The 13,143-nt window shown below is 42.7% G+C and overlaps 1 protein-coding gene across 11 annotated transcripts in view; it reads left to right on the plus strand.

Moving 5' to 3' along the window:
- ATP8A2 (ATPase phospholipid transporting 8A2) overlaps positions 1 to 13,143 on the plus strand; it is a 656,957-nt gene that overhangs the window by 408,127 nt on the left and 235,687 nt on the right. For all 11 annotated transcript variants that reach the window (XM_077158861.1, XM_077158866.1, XM_077158869.1 and 8 more), the window contains 2 exons: positions 8,660 to 8,843; positions 12,606 to 12,716. In XM_077158861.1, coding sequence (XP_077014976.1) covers positions 8,660 to 8,843; positions 12,606 to 12,716 — 295 coding nt within the window. The remainder of the gene's footprint in view (positions 1 to 8,659; positions 8,844 to 12,605; positions 12,717 to 13,143) is intronic.

Raw genomic sequence — 13,143 nt, forward strand, 5'->3', positions numbered from 1 at the left:
GTTATACATTTTTTCGGTTGAACATGCCTTCTGCGCGTATACAGTGTTTTGGGCTCATGTCCCATCTTTAAATAGATCATTGTGTTATTGATCCTGAAGCCCATACTTGCCTCCATTTATCACTCCCACCAAATCTGCCCGAGTCTGTCCGTCTTTCTCTGTCAGTCTCCAGGACATACACAGATATACAGAATCTTTCAGAGTCGTGTTCCTGCTCTGTTTGGGGAAATGCAGGGTGCTGCTGCTGCTTTATCTAAAAGTTGGTATATGGTAGCACACAAGAAAAGCACCGTCATTTTTCATTATCAAGATCGAGAATCCATGGCTGGTATGAGCTTTAGGTGTTACAGGCTTGGAAGACAGAGCTCTGTGTTCCATTCCCACCCAAGAGCTCTCACTCAGAAAGAAAGAAAGATAAACAAAGGAAGGAAGGAAGGAAAAGAAGGAGGGAAGGGAAAACAGAAGATAAAAAGGGGAGTGATAGAGGGACACATGGTGTTGGCGACTTCGGTCCTAAGATAGGCTCCTGCGTCTCTTTTAGGACTGCTGTAGGACAGAGGTAGACGGGCTCCTTTCTCCAGAGCACAGGTTCAGCTGGTCTACAGGCTTGGCAACCGTGTGACCTTTTGTTCCAGAAACAGGTGACAGGTGAAGGGTTGTTCTGACAAATTTTTCCACTTTACATCTTGGTCATCTTTAACTTTCAGTGGAGCGTGAGCTCATCTTGCCTGGTCCTGAAGGAACTATAAGCTTGCTCCAAAACACAAACATTTCTCAGCTTTCAGCTCAGTCCTGTTTTGTATTCCCTCCTTCCCACAGCAGAGGCCAAGCCCACTGTTGTGAAACACGAGTGAAATTTGCAGCGCAGGACGATAAATGAACGTAACTTCAAGAAAGGCAGACACTCCTGAGAGAGTGTCTTAATAAAGCATTTCAAGGAAGCAGAGTATCAAATTAATGCTTTTTGTGTTAAAAACATTAAGGTATTTAAATGTGTTATTCTAATCCTCGTTTCAGCCTGGGAACACAAGGATCTAATATCTTTTATTTAAATCCCAGCCTTCCTAGATTGCTACATTCTTTTCAGCCTAGTACAGGAAGAAACAGACCATAACCAGTTGATTTCAGTGAATATAAAATTGTATGTAATTCACAACATATGACCCATTAAACTTTTACATAAAATGCGGTTGCCCAGGTATGAATATACCTGCATCACTTCATGGAGACATTAGATTTTCAGAAGCTATACTCCCGTCTGAGTGCCACTTTAATTATTCCGTTCCCTGGACATGTGATAAAATGGTCATTTTATAGATGACATTGCATAAATTCCGAACTCCCAAGCAGGAAATGTTTACTTCTCAGCGAGCCCCGCTTGGCTGCAGAGTAAACTGATGCTGAGCAGACAGGGGTGTCCTCTCGTGTTCCCAGAGGCGCCCCAAAAGCCTCGGCCACAACCACAGCATTTATGGCTGTGGTGCAGGATCGTGTTATAAGGGTTTTGTCTGGTTAATAAAGGCTATCGAGTTGCCCTCACATCTCACAACTGTGCTGGGCTTGATCTGCAACTTCTGGTTTGGAGAGACGAGGATGCTCATAGGAAGTTAGTTGAAAGCAATCGCCAGCCATGTCCTGATTATGATTATAGATAGATATAGATACACACACACATCCCCACATATATGTTTGTATACATATTTCCTCATCCCTAAGTCAGTGCTTATGGTTTTTCCTATTAAAATTCCTTGTGTTTTGCAGAAATTATTTTACAGTTTGAAAACAAGATTCAGTTACCCTATGAGGCTAACTCAGGGCAACTATAATAACTGGTCTTCAAATGCTTGATATGTGCCCATCCAAATGGAGGAGTGCAGAAGATTTTGATTAAGACACTAACAAGATAGTTTTTCAAGGTATAATAAACTGGAAGGAGAAGCAAGACTATATGTTGTGCAATATGTGTGCATATGACACGGAGGTATTCAGAGACCCCTTAAACTTTATATTATTATTAAATATTAAATGTTGAAAATGAATTAAATAGATCTTTTATACAAGGAAGTTGTTAGTAAATGTCGCTATATTGTTACAACTAAATAGAGAGTATCTTTAAGAAACTGTCTGGGTTTTTGTTTGCTTGTTTTGTTTTGTAGAGTGTGAATGAGAGCTCAGCTCCTGTTCTTGAAAGTTGACTTATACCTAAAGAGTATGTCATGGTGTATGGAAGTGTTTAACTTTAGTGTTTTTGAAAAATGAATTTACACTCTGTTGAAAATAATCTTTGCACTTATAGGATGCAATGGGAATTTTAAGCTTTCTAAAATTCAAATTTAGTGTATGCCCCAATATATGTGTTGAATTCCTAAAATGACCATAGACTTTAACCCCCAGCTGAAAAGCAGAATGAATGCTCAGCTTCCTGGTCCTCCCCTATCCTTGTGGCATCATGCTGTGGTACCCTAGCCATAGCAGCCATCCCCACTGCAGTGCGGTAGAATGGAAGCCAGTTTATGACTGAATCGGGCAAAATGGGATTATACCTAGAACAGTTATGCTGCAGCCATCCCAAAGTAAGTTATTCCATTATCACTTCTGGGGCTCTTTGCTTTGTTTCTGGCAAAGCCTTCAGCTATGACATGTTGACTTGTATCTCCCAGGAGTGGCACGGTCAGATAAGGGTTCATAGTTATTTAGTGCAAATTTTATCCCCAGTAATGAGACGTAGGTACATCATTTTATTCCATCAGCAAGTTAAATGCTTATCCAGTAGCAGGCACCATGTGGAGTAATTACTAATAGTGCAGTAGGTCAAGAGAAGTGTACACGATTGTGGTTGAATGGGACTCTGGGCTTAAATCGTTGTGCAAAGAGCAAACTCATGGCGAGGTGCTCACAAATAAAGCCTCTGTCTGGATGATTTGCAGCACCCAGCGTCCCTGAGGCCATTTGTAAAGACTTAGTAGCCCAATGTCTGTTAAGTTGCCAAATCGCTTATGCAAGATGATACCCGGGCTGAGGCTCAGCTTCTGATAGTCAAAGCATTATGATCTAAAGAGGCAGGGCATACAGACTGAGCCTCTGTGTTGGTCTTGCCCAGGAGAGCCCTGTGGGAAGCAAAGAATGGTTGCCAGCCAGAGGTCATTAAGAGCTGTCTGAAAAAGCCGAGAATGTTTTCGAGGGTTTTAGTAGAAAACAGAATCAAGACCACCAGCACATGGCTGACAAGTTTGCAGACAGCATTAGTCCCAAGATCATGGAGAAAGTATAGCTTTTTTTTAAAACAGCTTTCATGGATGGTAGATTTTGAAAAATTTAAAGATAACTCTAAGGAATGAGATGTATTTTTCTCATTGTTCTTTTATGGTAATTTAAATGTAGCATAAAATTTGCCATTTTGACCATTTTTAAGTGAACAATTCCATGGCGTTTATTACTTTTACAATATGTGCTGCCATCACCCTTCCATTATTAAATCAATGGGTTTGTTTGTCTCTACAAGGCCTGTGTGATGTGGTCCTCTCTGTACTTCTTGGATGGTATCCCTACTACCCTCCCCCCTTTCCCTCTGTGTTTTGTTTCAAATCAAAGAAAATCCCTTTCATGGGTTAAATGGAAATGTTCACAAATGAAATAATTTGACATGTTGGCAGCACTTTGTTAATTATTATGTATTTCAGGATAGACAAACTGTTTGTGCAGCATTAAAAAAGTATATGAAGTCATGTATGCCTTATCCTGGCTGGCATCCCCTTCCCTGCCTCACCCTGTTATTGAAACACTCAGATTGGAAATATATTTTAAATAAGATTCCAGCAAAAAATTTGTACTTATTGGATTTTGTTTTAGAGCAGAGAAGAACCTCTGCATGCAAACCTTGGAAGAAGGGAATGAGACTCAGTATTTGTGCTGATCAATTGTTAAATGTTACTCTATGAAAATTATTTATATATATATATTCCATCCATATATATATGGATGGAATCCTAAGCCTAGCCATTTAAAAACTTTGAGCTAAGGAGAGCTTTGGATATTATCTAGGCCAGTGCTCACTAAGTCAGCATGCTCCACAGGCAAACAGCTTCAGCATCACTAGGAACTTGTTAGAAATGCAAATCCATGGTTCCATCAAACCCTCCTGAATCAGAGTCTGTATGTTAACAAGCTTTCCTGCTGGTTCTGATACTCACGCTTAAAATATGAGAAGCACTAGATGTAGGCCAGTGGTTTTCCATCTTTCTTTTGGGTTATAAGCACTAAAGGAGTAGTTTATTGGTAGGTGTTGTGGCTCTGACTAAAGTCCTCTTGGATGCCCCTGGGTGGAGTCCCCTGTGACTCCTCTGACTCAACTGAGAACAGTTTGCAAAACAGGACTCTAGACCCAGGCTCTTATAGACAAATGGGGCAGCTGAGGTCCAGAGAAAGTAACTTTGCTCAGAAGATACTCTAAGATCAGAAGTTAAAAACTCACCCCAGAGTAGGGCTTTTGTAGCTCATATAAATTAAAGCATGATCATTAATTCTATAAAAAGCATTTACTAAAGGTGTTATTTAAATGTTATCTTTGAAATGACTTCAGAAAGCTGATTTTTAAATTTCAGAAACACATATCCCATAAAATGAGGTACTCTGGAATACTGATTTTTTTTTAGAACTCTCAGTAGGAAAACATTTTATTCATTTTAGAATATGTTATGTTAGTGGAAAAAAAGGTGGCAGGGGCAATAGGCTGTCTCTCCAGTTGCTTGAAGAGCTTCAACTTTACATTTTTATTCATCATGCGCCAAAATGGGTTATAGAAGTGTCACAAATACCTAGCTTGGCTCAGATGTGGTCTGGGTTCATGTTTTATGGGTTGAGTATATTATATGCTAGGAATACTTATTAAATGTGGCATGTGATTCCTGGTCACAAAGTAAGATTAGCAAAGAGCTGGTTTGTACTGCTTGGTAACTTGGCATACAAAAATATTACATATGGCTGAAGCGTAATGATGCCTGTTCAGTTCTATGGAAATTAGCTGTTTGACATCTGTTTTGAACCCCTAGTGTGTGCTAGAATTATGTTTTCTCAAGGTATTACAGCTGAGGGCGTAATAAATCCTTGATGAGAATTTCATTCTTCTAAAACACAGGGATATGATTTGGTTTATACCCCAGGCAGGTTTTCCTCTTATTTTTCCTTTTGTGGGAAAGGTAGCCATTGGATGTTCATATACTGTCTTTTAAACCATCAGAATCATTACTTGTCTTGACTTGCTTGAGATCTGAATTCCAGAGTGGCAAATGTCGCAATTCTACTTGACCCACTACTTGACTCACATTGGTTGGCTGATAGCTAAACTCCCTAATAGAAAGCAGAAACGTGTTGACCTCAAAGAAAATCTTGAATCCGTTGAGCTCCTTCCCCCTCTCCCCACATCCCCTACCCCAGCTCCCACAGCAGGATGTTCCTGTGTCTGAGCTTTCTGCCCCATGGGGCCCCTTTCTGACTGGGGAACTCCCTTTCTCTCTAGACTACTCCGGTTCATCGAGAAAGAGGCCAACCTGTTTGGTCCTTTTTGTGGGCTGTAGACTCTCCAGGAGTTGCAGCCCTCAGTCTGTCCCAGGGCTGGTTAAATTTCTGTCCATGTTCTCTTGTGATGTCTTCATGGATACTAAAGAAGAGTTGGAACCTATATGATGATGTCACTCTGTGAATTTATACCTCAGAGGGTGCATAGCTGAGCATGCAAACAGCAGCTTATGGAATCATGGATAGAAGGGCTGAGTGCTGAGGTTTCCAGGCTTTCTCAATTCATGGTTCCCAAACTGTCTCAGTCATTAGGCCAAAAGGAAAACCAAGCTGCATCCAATCATTATATAGTTAGGGCCAAACAGTTTTTGAGGATTTGTGTCCTAAAAACTTGGTCGTTTGAAGCAATAACTTACTTGGTCGTTTGAAGTGAAGGAAAACACTTATTTCCTTCATCCTTTCAACCATAACCGCTTACCAGTGGTATGCGTGTGCCTTTTGAGCCTTGCACAACTCCTCGGTCCTTGGAGTCATGGATGACAGATCATTTTGTGTGCTACGTTGATTTTTACAAGGTGATTGCTTTTTTTCCAACATAAATATCAAGGAATGTAGCACAGCCTAATGTTGAAGCCTTGAGCTGCCTCAAGCCCATGTTCACATCAGTTCCGGAGAGATGTTGCTGTGTTTCCCTTAAATATTTAAAATATCCCACTGTGCACCCCTAGAGTACCTACACACACAGATGAAAACTATGGGTCAGATGAATGGGATGCTCACATGTTTTCTCCACCCACCCCCCCAACAACTGACATTTTGCAGATAAGTTTATGGAGGGGGGTGCTCTAGTTTGCTAGCTGCTAGAATGCAATATACCAGAAATGGAATGGCTTTTAAAAAGAGGAATTTAATAAGTTGCTAGTTTACAGTTCTAAGGCTGAGAAAATGTCCCAATTAAAACAAGTCCATAGAAATGTCCAATCAAAGGCATCCATCCAGGGAAAGATACCTTAGTTCAGGAAGGCCGATGAAGTTCAGGGTTTTTCTCTCAAGTGAGGTGGCACATGGTGAACACAGTCACAGTTTCTCTCTTGGCTGGAAGGGCACATGGCGAGCACAGTATCATCTGCAGCTTTCTCTCCTGGCTTCCTGTTTCATGAAGCTCCCCGGGAGGCATTTTCCTTCTTCATCTCCAAAGGTCGCTGACTGGTGGACTCTCTACTTCGTGGTGCTGCAGCATGCTCTGCTCTCTCTGAATCTCCCATTCTCCCAAATGTTTCCGCTTTTGCAGGACCAATCAAGACCCACCCAAATGGGTGGAGACATGTCGTCACCTAATCCAGTTTAACAACCACTCTTGACTAAATCACATCATCCAGGGAGATGATCTGATTACAGTTTCAAACATACAGTATTGAATAGGGATTATTCTACCTTTGTGAAATGGGATTTTGATTAAAACATGAATTTTCTGGGGGGCATACTTCCTTTCAAACCAGCACAGGGGGGTAGGAGATAAAGCTCGCTTAGCACTTGATGGTTACCATAATGATTTCACAACCATCTCATGAGGTGGGTGCTTCTCATTTTCTTTAATTCATTCATAGAATGACAGAGACTCATGAAATTACTTTCTTTACCTAAATAGTCAGTGCAGGGCACGGGAAAAGATCCTGCTGAGTTATTTATCTTTGACCGTGAAGGTGTTTTCTCTATGCTCTATTTGATCTCTGCTTCCATTGCGTTCAAAATGAAACGAGGAGTCACAATTGCCAAGCATATTGGAGTTATGGTCTGTGACTGTGAATAAGAAATTTAGCGAGAGAGGCACATAAAAACAAACCTTGGCACCAAGTAGCAGCTATACAATCTTGGAGGAAATAGATACAGCTTAATATCCCTGTACGTTAAACTGGCCTACATTTGGTTCAATGGAAGTTCAATAATAATCAATAATAAAACTTCAGTAATTTCATTTTAGGCAACATTAAAGTCCGTCCTAGTGTTCAATACCAAGGAGATGGTGGTTCTTTCTGTTTGTCTGTTCTCAGCAGTCTAGAAAATCATACTTGGAGGCTACTTTTAGGTTCTGAAGCATGCCAATTAAATAATGATTAAAGAACTTGAGAATACTTAGCTAGTGGAATCTGAGCTGTAGGTGGAAGGTTCCTTTATAGTTCAGCCTTCCAAATATTTGAAAGGTGGGATATACACATGTTCTCATCTAGCTCCGAGGACAGAATTAGAACTTTAAAGTATGCTCAACAAGAACAAATTTAATAGTCATGATTTTTAACTGCCCAAGGAGGCAATGAATTCCCGTCACTGAAAATCCCTGTGAAAATGATAAAAGGGATATTGGATTGTACCAGACGGCTGCTAAAGCCCCTTCAACCCAAGCATTCTGTTTCTCTAACTCACTAAATCTTTTTTCTTTATGATCAAACAAAAGATTTTAGATACCTGTGGTTGCGGTTCACTTGCTGTCTTCCCTAAATGCATTTCTTTCCAGAGTTGGTGAAATTAAATGTAAAATAAAATGTGAGTCTGTCTGTTGGGTTTTTATGGGGGTCACGTTGGGTTGTGTTGGGTTGTGCGGACAGTCTGTTTGGTGTTTGTGTGGGTCGGAGGCCACAGGGCAGGTACAATCCTTCCCAGGAAAGCCTTTGAGAGTCCATTCTACTTTGCAAGTCCAGTCCCCCATCCAGTTGTCAGAGACGGGCAGATTTTACAGAAAACCCCCTTGGATGTGGATGATATACAGCAAGCTAAAAATGAAGTTTGTGCTAGTTTTCTGATTTATTGGGAAGCCATTTCCTAAGAGCCCTGGAACTGAGCCTTTCTCACTCAGGAGGGCATGTGTGCACACCAAGGACATTGCCCGCATAATCCCTGTGAAGGGTGATTACCAACGAACTGTGTTTTAACTTAGCTTTGACTTGTGCATTTCATCTGTGAAGTTGGCAAATACTTGAAAGCCACAAGCTACTGTTCTCTGAAAGCTTCTTTGCACACGAACAGAAAATGCATGTATTGAATTTGGAAATTGTCCAACAACTGTCCTTTTAATGCAGCTAAAAGTAGACTACAGCTGTTGCCTCTGGAAAGACATGGATGGTGATGATTTCTCTCTGTTCTCTTGCAGAGTATCTCCTCTGCAGAAGTCTGAAATCGTAGACGTGGTTAAGAAGCGGGTGAAAGCCATCACCCTGGCCATTGGGGACGGAGCCAACGACGTGGGGATGATCCAGACTGCCCACGTGGGCGTGGGCATCAGCGGGAACGAGGGCATGCAGGCCACCAACAACTCGGACTACGCCATCGCACAGGTCAGGGGCATAGGTGACCAGCTGGCCCATCCCATTGACATAGGTGTCATCTGAGCATGGGACCTGGTGCTTGACCTCCAGTCTAGTCCCAAGAGTTCTGCTCCATGGTTTGGATCGTGTACAGTTTGGAGGTCCTGTCCTGCCAGTTGGGTCTCTTTGGGCCCAGTTGTGGAGTTGGCCAAGCCACTCTGTCTTCCAGGCGAGGTGCTGTTCCTGATGGCTCTAATCCTGCTAAGAACCATTGCTTACCCCCAACTCCAGGATCTGCTGTGTGTGCTTTTCCCCATGCTGTCCCTGACCCTAAATGGGTGTACCCTTAGAAGCCACTCTGTTATTCTAATCCCACTATCTCCCCTTTTCCAGAACCCCTGATACATTTGTGTCAGGCATGTACAGTCAGGAAAAAGCAGGTGGTGACAGCTGCTACACTCTTTGGACAGGAGCAGGGGCGTGTGACCACAATGAGCTGAACTGCTGGTTCATTCAACAGTTTAGGGCTGTGGAAACTCCAGTGGCAGGAGCAGGCAGACCCTTGCAGTTAGGCGAGCCTGGTTTCTGCACAGTTGCCCTGGAAGGAAAGAAAGGTTTATGCCTTCGTGATTGTCAAGGAGTGAAGGGAAGCAGCCCAGCCCCTTTCAGAGCCAGATTGCCGGGCCTGCATGCTCATGCAGCAAATCCAGAATCCATCAGGAGCACGTTTCTTCTTTGCATCTGGATTGCAGTTGGTTGTGATAAAATACCTGGTTAGCTATCATTTTCCATGTTTCTACACTGTTGCATTCAGTGTTTTGAAAAATAGGTTCAAGGAACAATGGCTTTCTCTTCTTCAAGCAGAACTTGGAGGCAGTCTGTCAGATGCTAGAAAGCTCCCTGCAGTCTCAGGGCTGTGGGCTGCTCCTCTAGGGCTCTAGTGGTCTACCTGCCCGAGAAAGATCTGGGTTAGATCACCTCTCCATCCCTTCCGGCTCCTGGGGGACTCAGGAATTCCTCATGGCTCTGGAAAGTGTATGAAATCCATCTTGTTCCTTTGTTGGTTTCAAGTAAATCCTCAGGATAATTGCTGAAGTAGGTAAGAAAAGAAACTCTGATTTTACAGGAGAGGGGGGCTGGGCGCCTTCTCAGCAGGTGGGCTGCTGGGGGTCCCGGGTTGGGGGCCAGAGGACAGCAGACCAGTGTGTGAACAGCGGCCCAGCCCAGCACACCTGCCCACTTCCTCTCCTGGGGCAACTGCCCCAAGGCCTCCGGGAGCCGCGCTTCCTGCAGCCTGTCAGCAACTCTCTAGGCTGTGCACCCCAGCGTTATTAAATACTTGAGTTATAGCATCACATGGCTGAAAGGCATCTTACGAGGTTTCCTAGGAGTTCCAGGCAAATATTTGTCTGTCTTTTTCTTTACTAGGTCCAGGGAAGGGAGATTCCATGACCTCCTGTATTGAAACTAAGTACTAACGGGAAGTGGACTCTTGAGCAATGGCTCTCCTCAAATTAAATGAATCAAGTAAGGGTAGAGCAGGGAGCAAGGTTTTAGAACTCTACTCAGCAATTTTCTTGCGTAACAGTTGCCTTTGCTGAATGAAATGATAAATGGCCCAGGCTTTAGACCTTCCCCTTCTCCTGTCCGTGACCCTTTATGATTGGGCGGAAATCCTGTTATTCCAAGGTGGAGTCCCTCCCAGCCTCCACCCCCACTCCACCCTAATCATCAAACCAAAAAGGCCACTGTTGCTTTCCCCTCTTGACATGACCAGTGCCTCTGGTTGAAGTTCCTACTCCCGGCTTTCTCTGCTGCTGGCATTTTAATGTGGTCAAGTAAGTTTTTGATTGGGTTTTTGGGAAGGAACCTCCTAGGGTACTGAAGAAAAAAGAAATTTAGCTCCAAGCCTTGTCCTCGGGAAAATTATGAAGTAGGCAAAATTCTGTTTCCCTTTTCTTTCCTGCCTGCCTTGTGCTTGTATCCACATCAACAACCCGAAACTAACAGTTTCTCTGTTTTGGCTGCCTTGTCTGGCGCAAATGGGACATTTCACCCATAACCAACAGCTTCCTGCTCCCCTCTGGAGAGACTCATTCCTGCCCCCTACCTTCTTAATGTTTTCTAAACGACCTCATGAAAACAGCATTTTGATTTAGGATGTATTTTTTTTTTCTGGAAACAAATCATCATAGCACTCCAGTGGAGACATTTGGGATGGCTCAAGCAGATGTGCTGTGTGCCCATTGAAGTTTAACAGCAGGAGGTCCGGGTCAGATGCAAACTTCCTTTTTATTTGTTTAGCTAGTTATTTTATGATTCCCCCATTCCCCTTTGGAATCCTTTAAATTTTCCATATGTACCTACTTTGGCCATGTTGAAGTCGTCATTTAGATTTTTGGAGTTACCCTGCCTGGCTCCGATCTTCTGGAATAACTCAAGAAAATGTGATTTCATGTTGGGTGCTGTCTCCTTCATTAGTACTCAGGGAAATTATTACTTGGCTCCCTCTTTTTTAAAAAAAAATCTTGTTTCTTTTTAAAATTACTATGTTATTTTCCAGCAGGGTCTTTTTCCCTACAGATAATTAAATTTAATATCGATGTCATCTCATATTAGTAGGTGTTTACAATAACAACAGAATTTCTATTGTTCGGGGATGTTCTTAACACAGCTTGATTATCTCTTTTAGTAAAGTAGTATGTGGAAGGGAACCTTCTGGTGCTGGGGTTAGAACGGGAAGATGTCTGCTGCTGGGGTTTCTACTACAGAGGCAAGGGGAGAAAAGGTCCTCACGCTTTCTGTCTGATTGTGGCAGTCAAGATTGAATGGGGGAAATAATGGAAATTCTAAAAACATGGGGAAAGGGAAATAATCTTTACAACTCAGAAATAAACTTTAAGTAGCAAAGAAAAAAGAAAAATGAACGGGGGATTCAGGTTTTTATTCAAGGGGAAAACTCAACCCTGTGTGTGGCTCATTTATTGCATCAGAACCGTGAATTTTAACAGAGCCTTCATGCCAGAACGCAGTACAACCTACAAAACCCCAAACACTCATTTTCTTACCTCCTGCTCAATGTTCAGACGTTTGGGGGTCCTCATGACACAGGACACAGCAGGCAAAGCCAAGCTAAAAGGAGGGTGTGGAGCTGTGATTTGAGGGGTGCCAAAAAGAGCCCCTACCACAAAGAGGATTCAATTGTTTTATTGGAATATTGCTGGTTCCTTATTTCAAACTTCAGAAGTCATTAAATTAGTGCCCACTTTGAATCAATGAGCTATTCGTTGACTTTTTTTCCCTGACTACATGGTTCTTTGACGAGAGGTTCTCCTTGCACTGGTGGAGGTGGGACGAGAGCAGTAAAGAAGTGGAGGCGGGAGCATCAGGGGTCACTTTGGAGTTGGAATTAAGAAGAGGTGTCTGGTTCCCACTGTGCTTTTCTTTTCTTCCAGTTCAGGTGGTTACCTTCTTTTAATCATTAAGGCCCTGAAAAGAATTAATTTAAATAAAATTGTATGAGAATAACAAAAGCCCAACAGCATATTTGGGGAAAAAATAATAATTATTTAAATTAGAGATTTGGGTTGTTCTCACCAGGCCTGAAATCTCCGCCTCTAGTGAATGAATGGTTTTCTCAGGTTGCAGACTCTGGTTTTCTCTACCTACCTTCTCTGCCATCTTCCACTCATGAAGAACCCTTGAGGTTTAAGAGTTTGGGAAGGACGACATTTTCTAATGTTTATTCCTGGGTGGCAGGCGCTTCTGAACTCTGTTCTTTTCCTTTTTCAGTTTTCCTACTTAGAAAAACTTCTGTTGGTCCATGGAGCCTGGAGCTACAACCGAGTGACCAAATGCATATTGTACTGCTTCTACAAGAATGTGGTCCTGTACATTATCGAGGTAGGAGAACTGATTATTATTATTGTTTATTTGAGGAGGAAGACCTTGTTCATAAAGTCTATTAAGAGATTAAAGGTAACTCAGGGAAAGTATTTGTTCCTACAAAATTAATTAAAGATGATGCTGTGATGTTTTGAAACCTGTGACACACAGAACCTCATCGAAGTTGGTATACTTCCCAGATCTAGCTCCTCCTGGCAAATAACCAAAACTGGAAGCCCTTTCCTCCTACCCAGCGGTGCCTCCCCCTTTGTCTTGCCATCAATAGCTGGCCAAGGGCCCTCTTGATGCGCACCCCCCTCTGCCGGCCCCCTTCCTCTGTGTCCTTGGCTGGGGTTGAAGGCACTGTCACTCACCCCCTCCTCTTCTGGGGCCATGTCTGGGTGCAGAAATTCACACTCGCTGCTGTGGCCCTTTGCGGTGGACA

The sequence above is a fragment of the Tamandua tetradactyla genome, chromosome 4 (genome assembly GCF_023851605.1).
Source record: "Tamandua tetradactyla isolate mTamTet1 chromosome 4, mTamTet1.pri, whole genome shotgun sequence".
In the NCBI taxonomy this organism is placed as follows: Eukaryota; Metazoa; Chordata; class Mammalia; order Pilosa; family Myrmecophagidae; genus Tamandua; species Tamandua tetradactyla.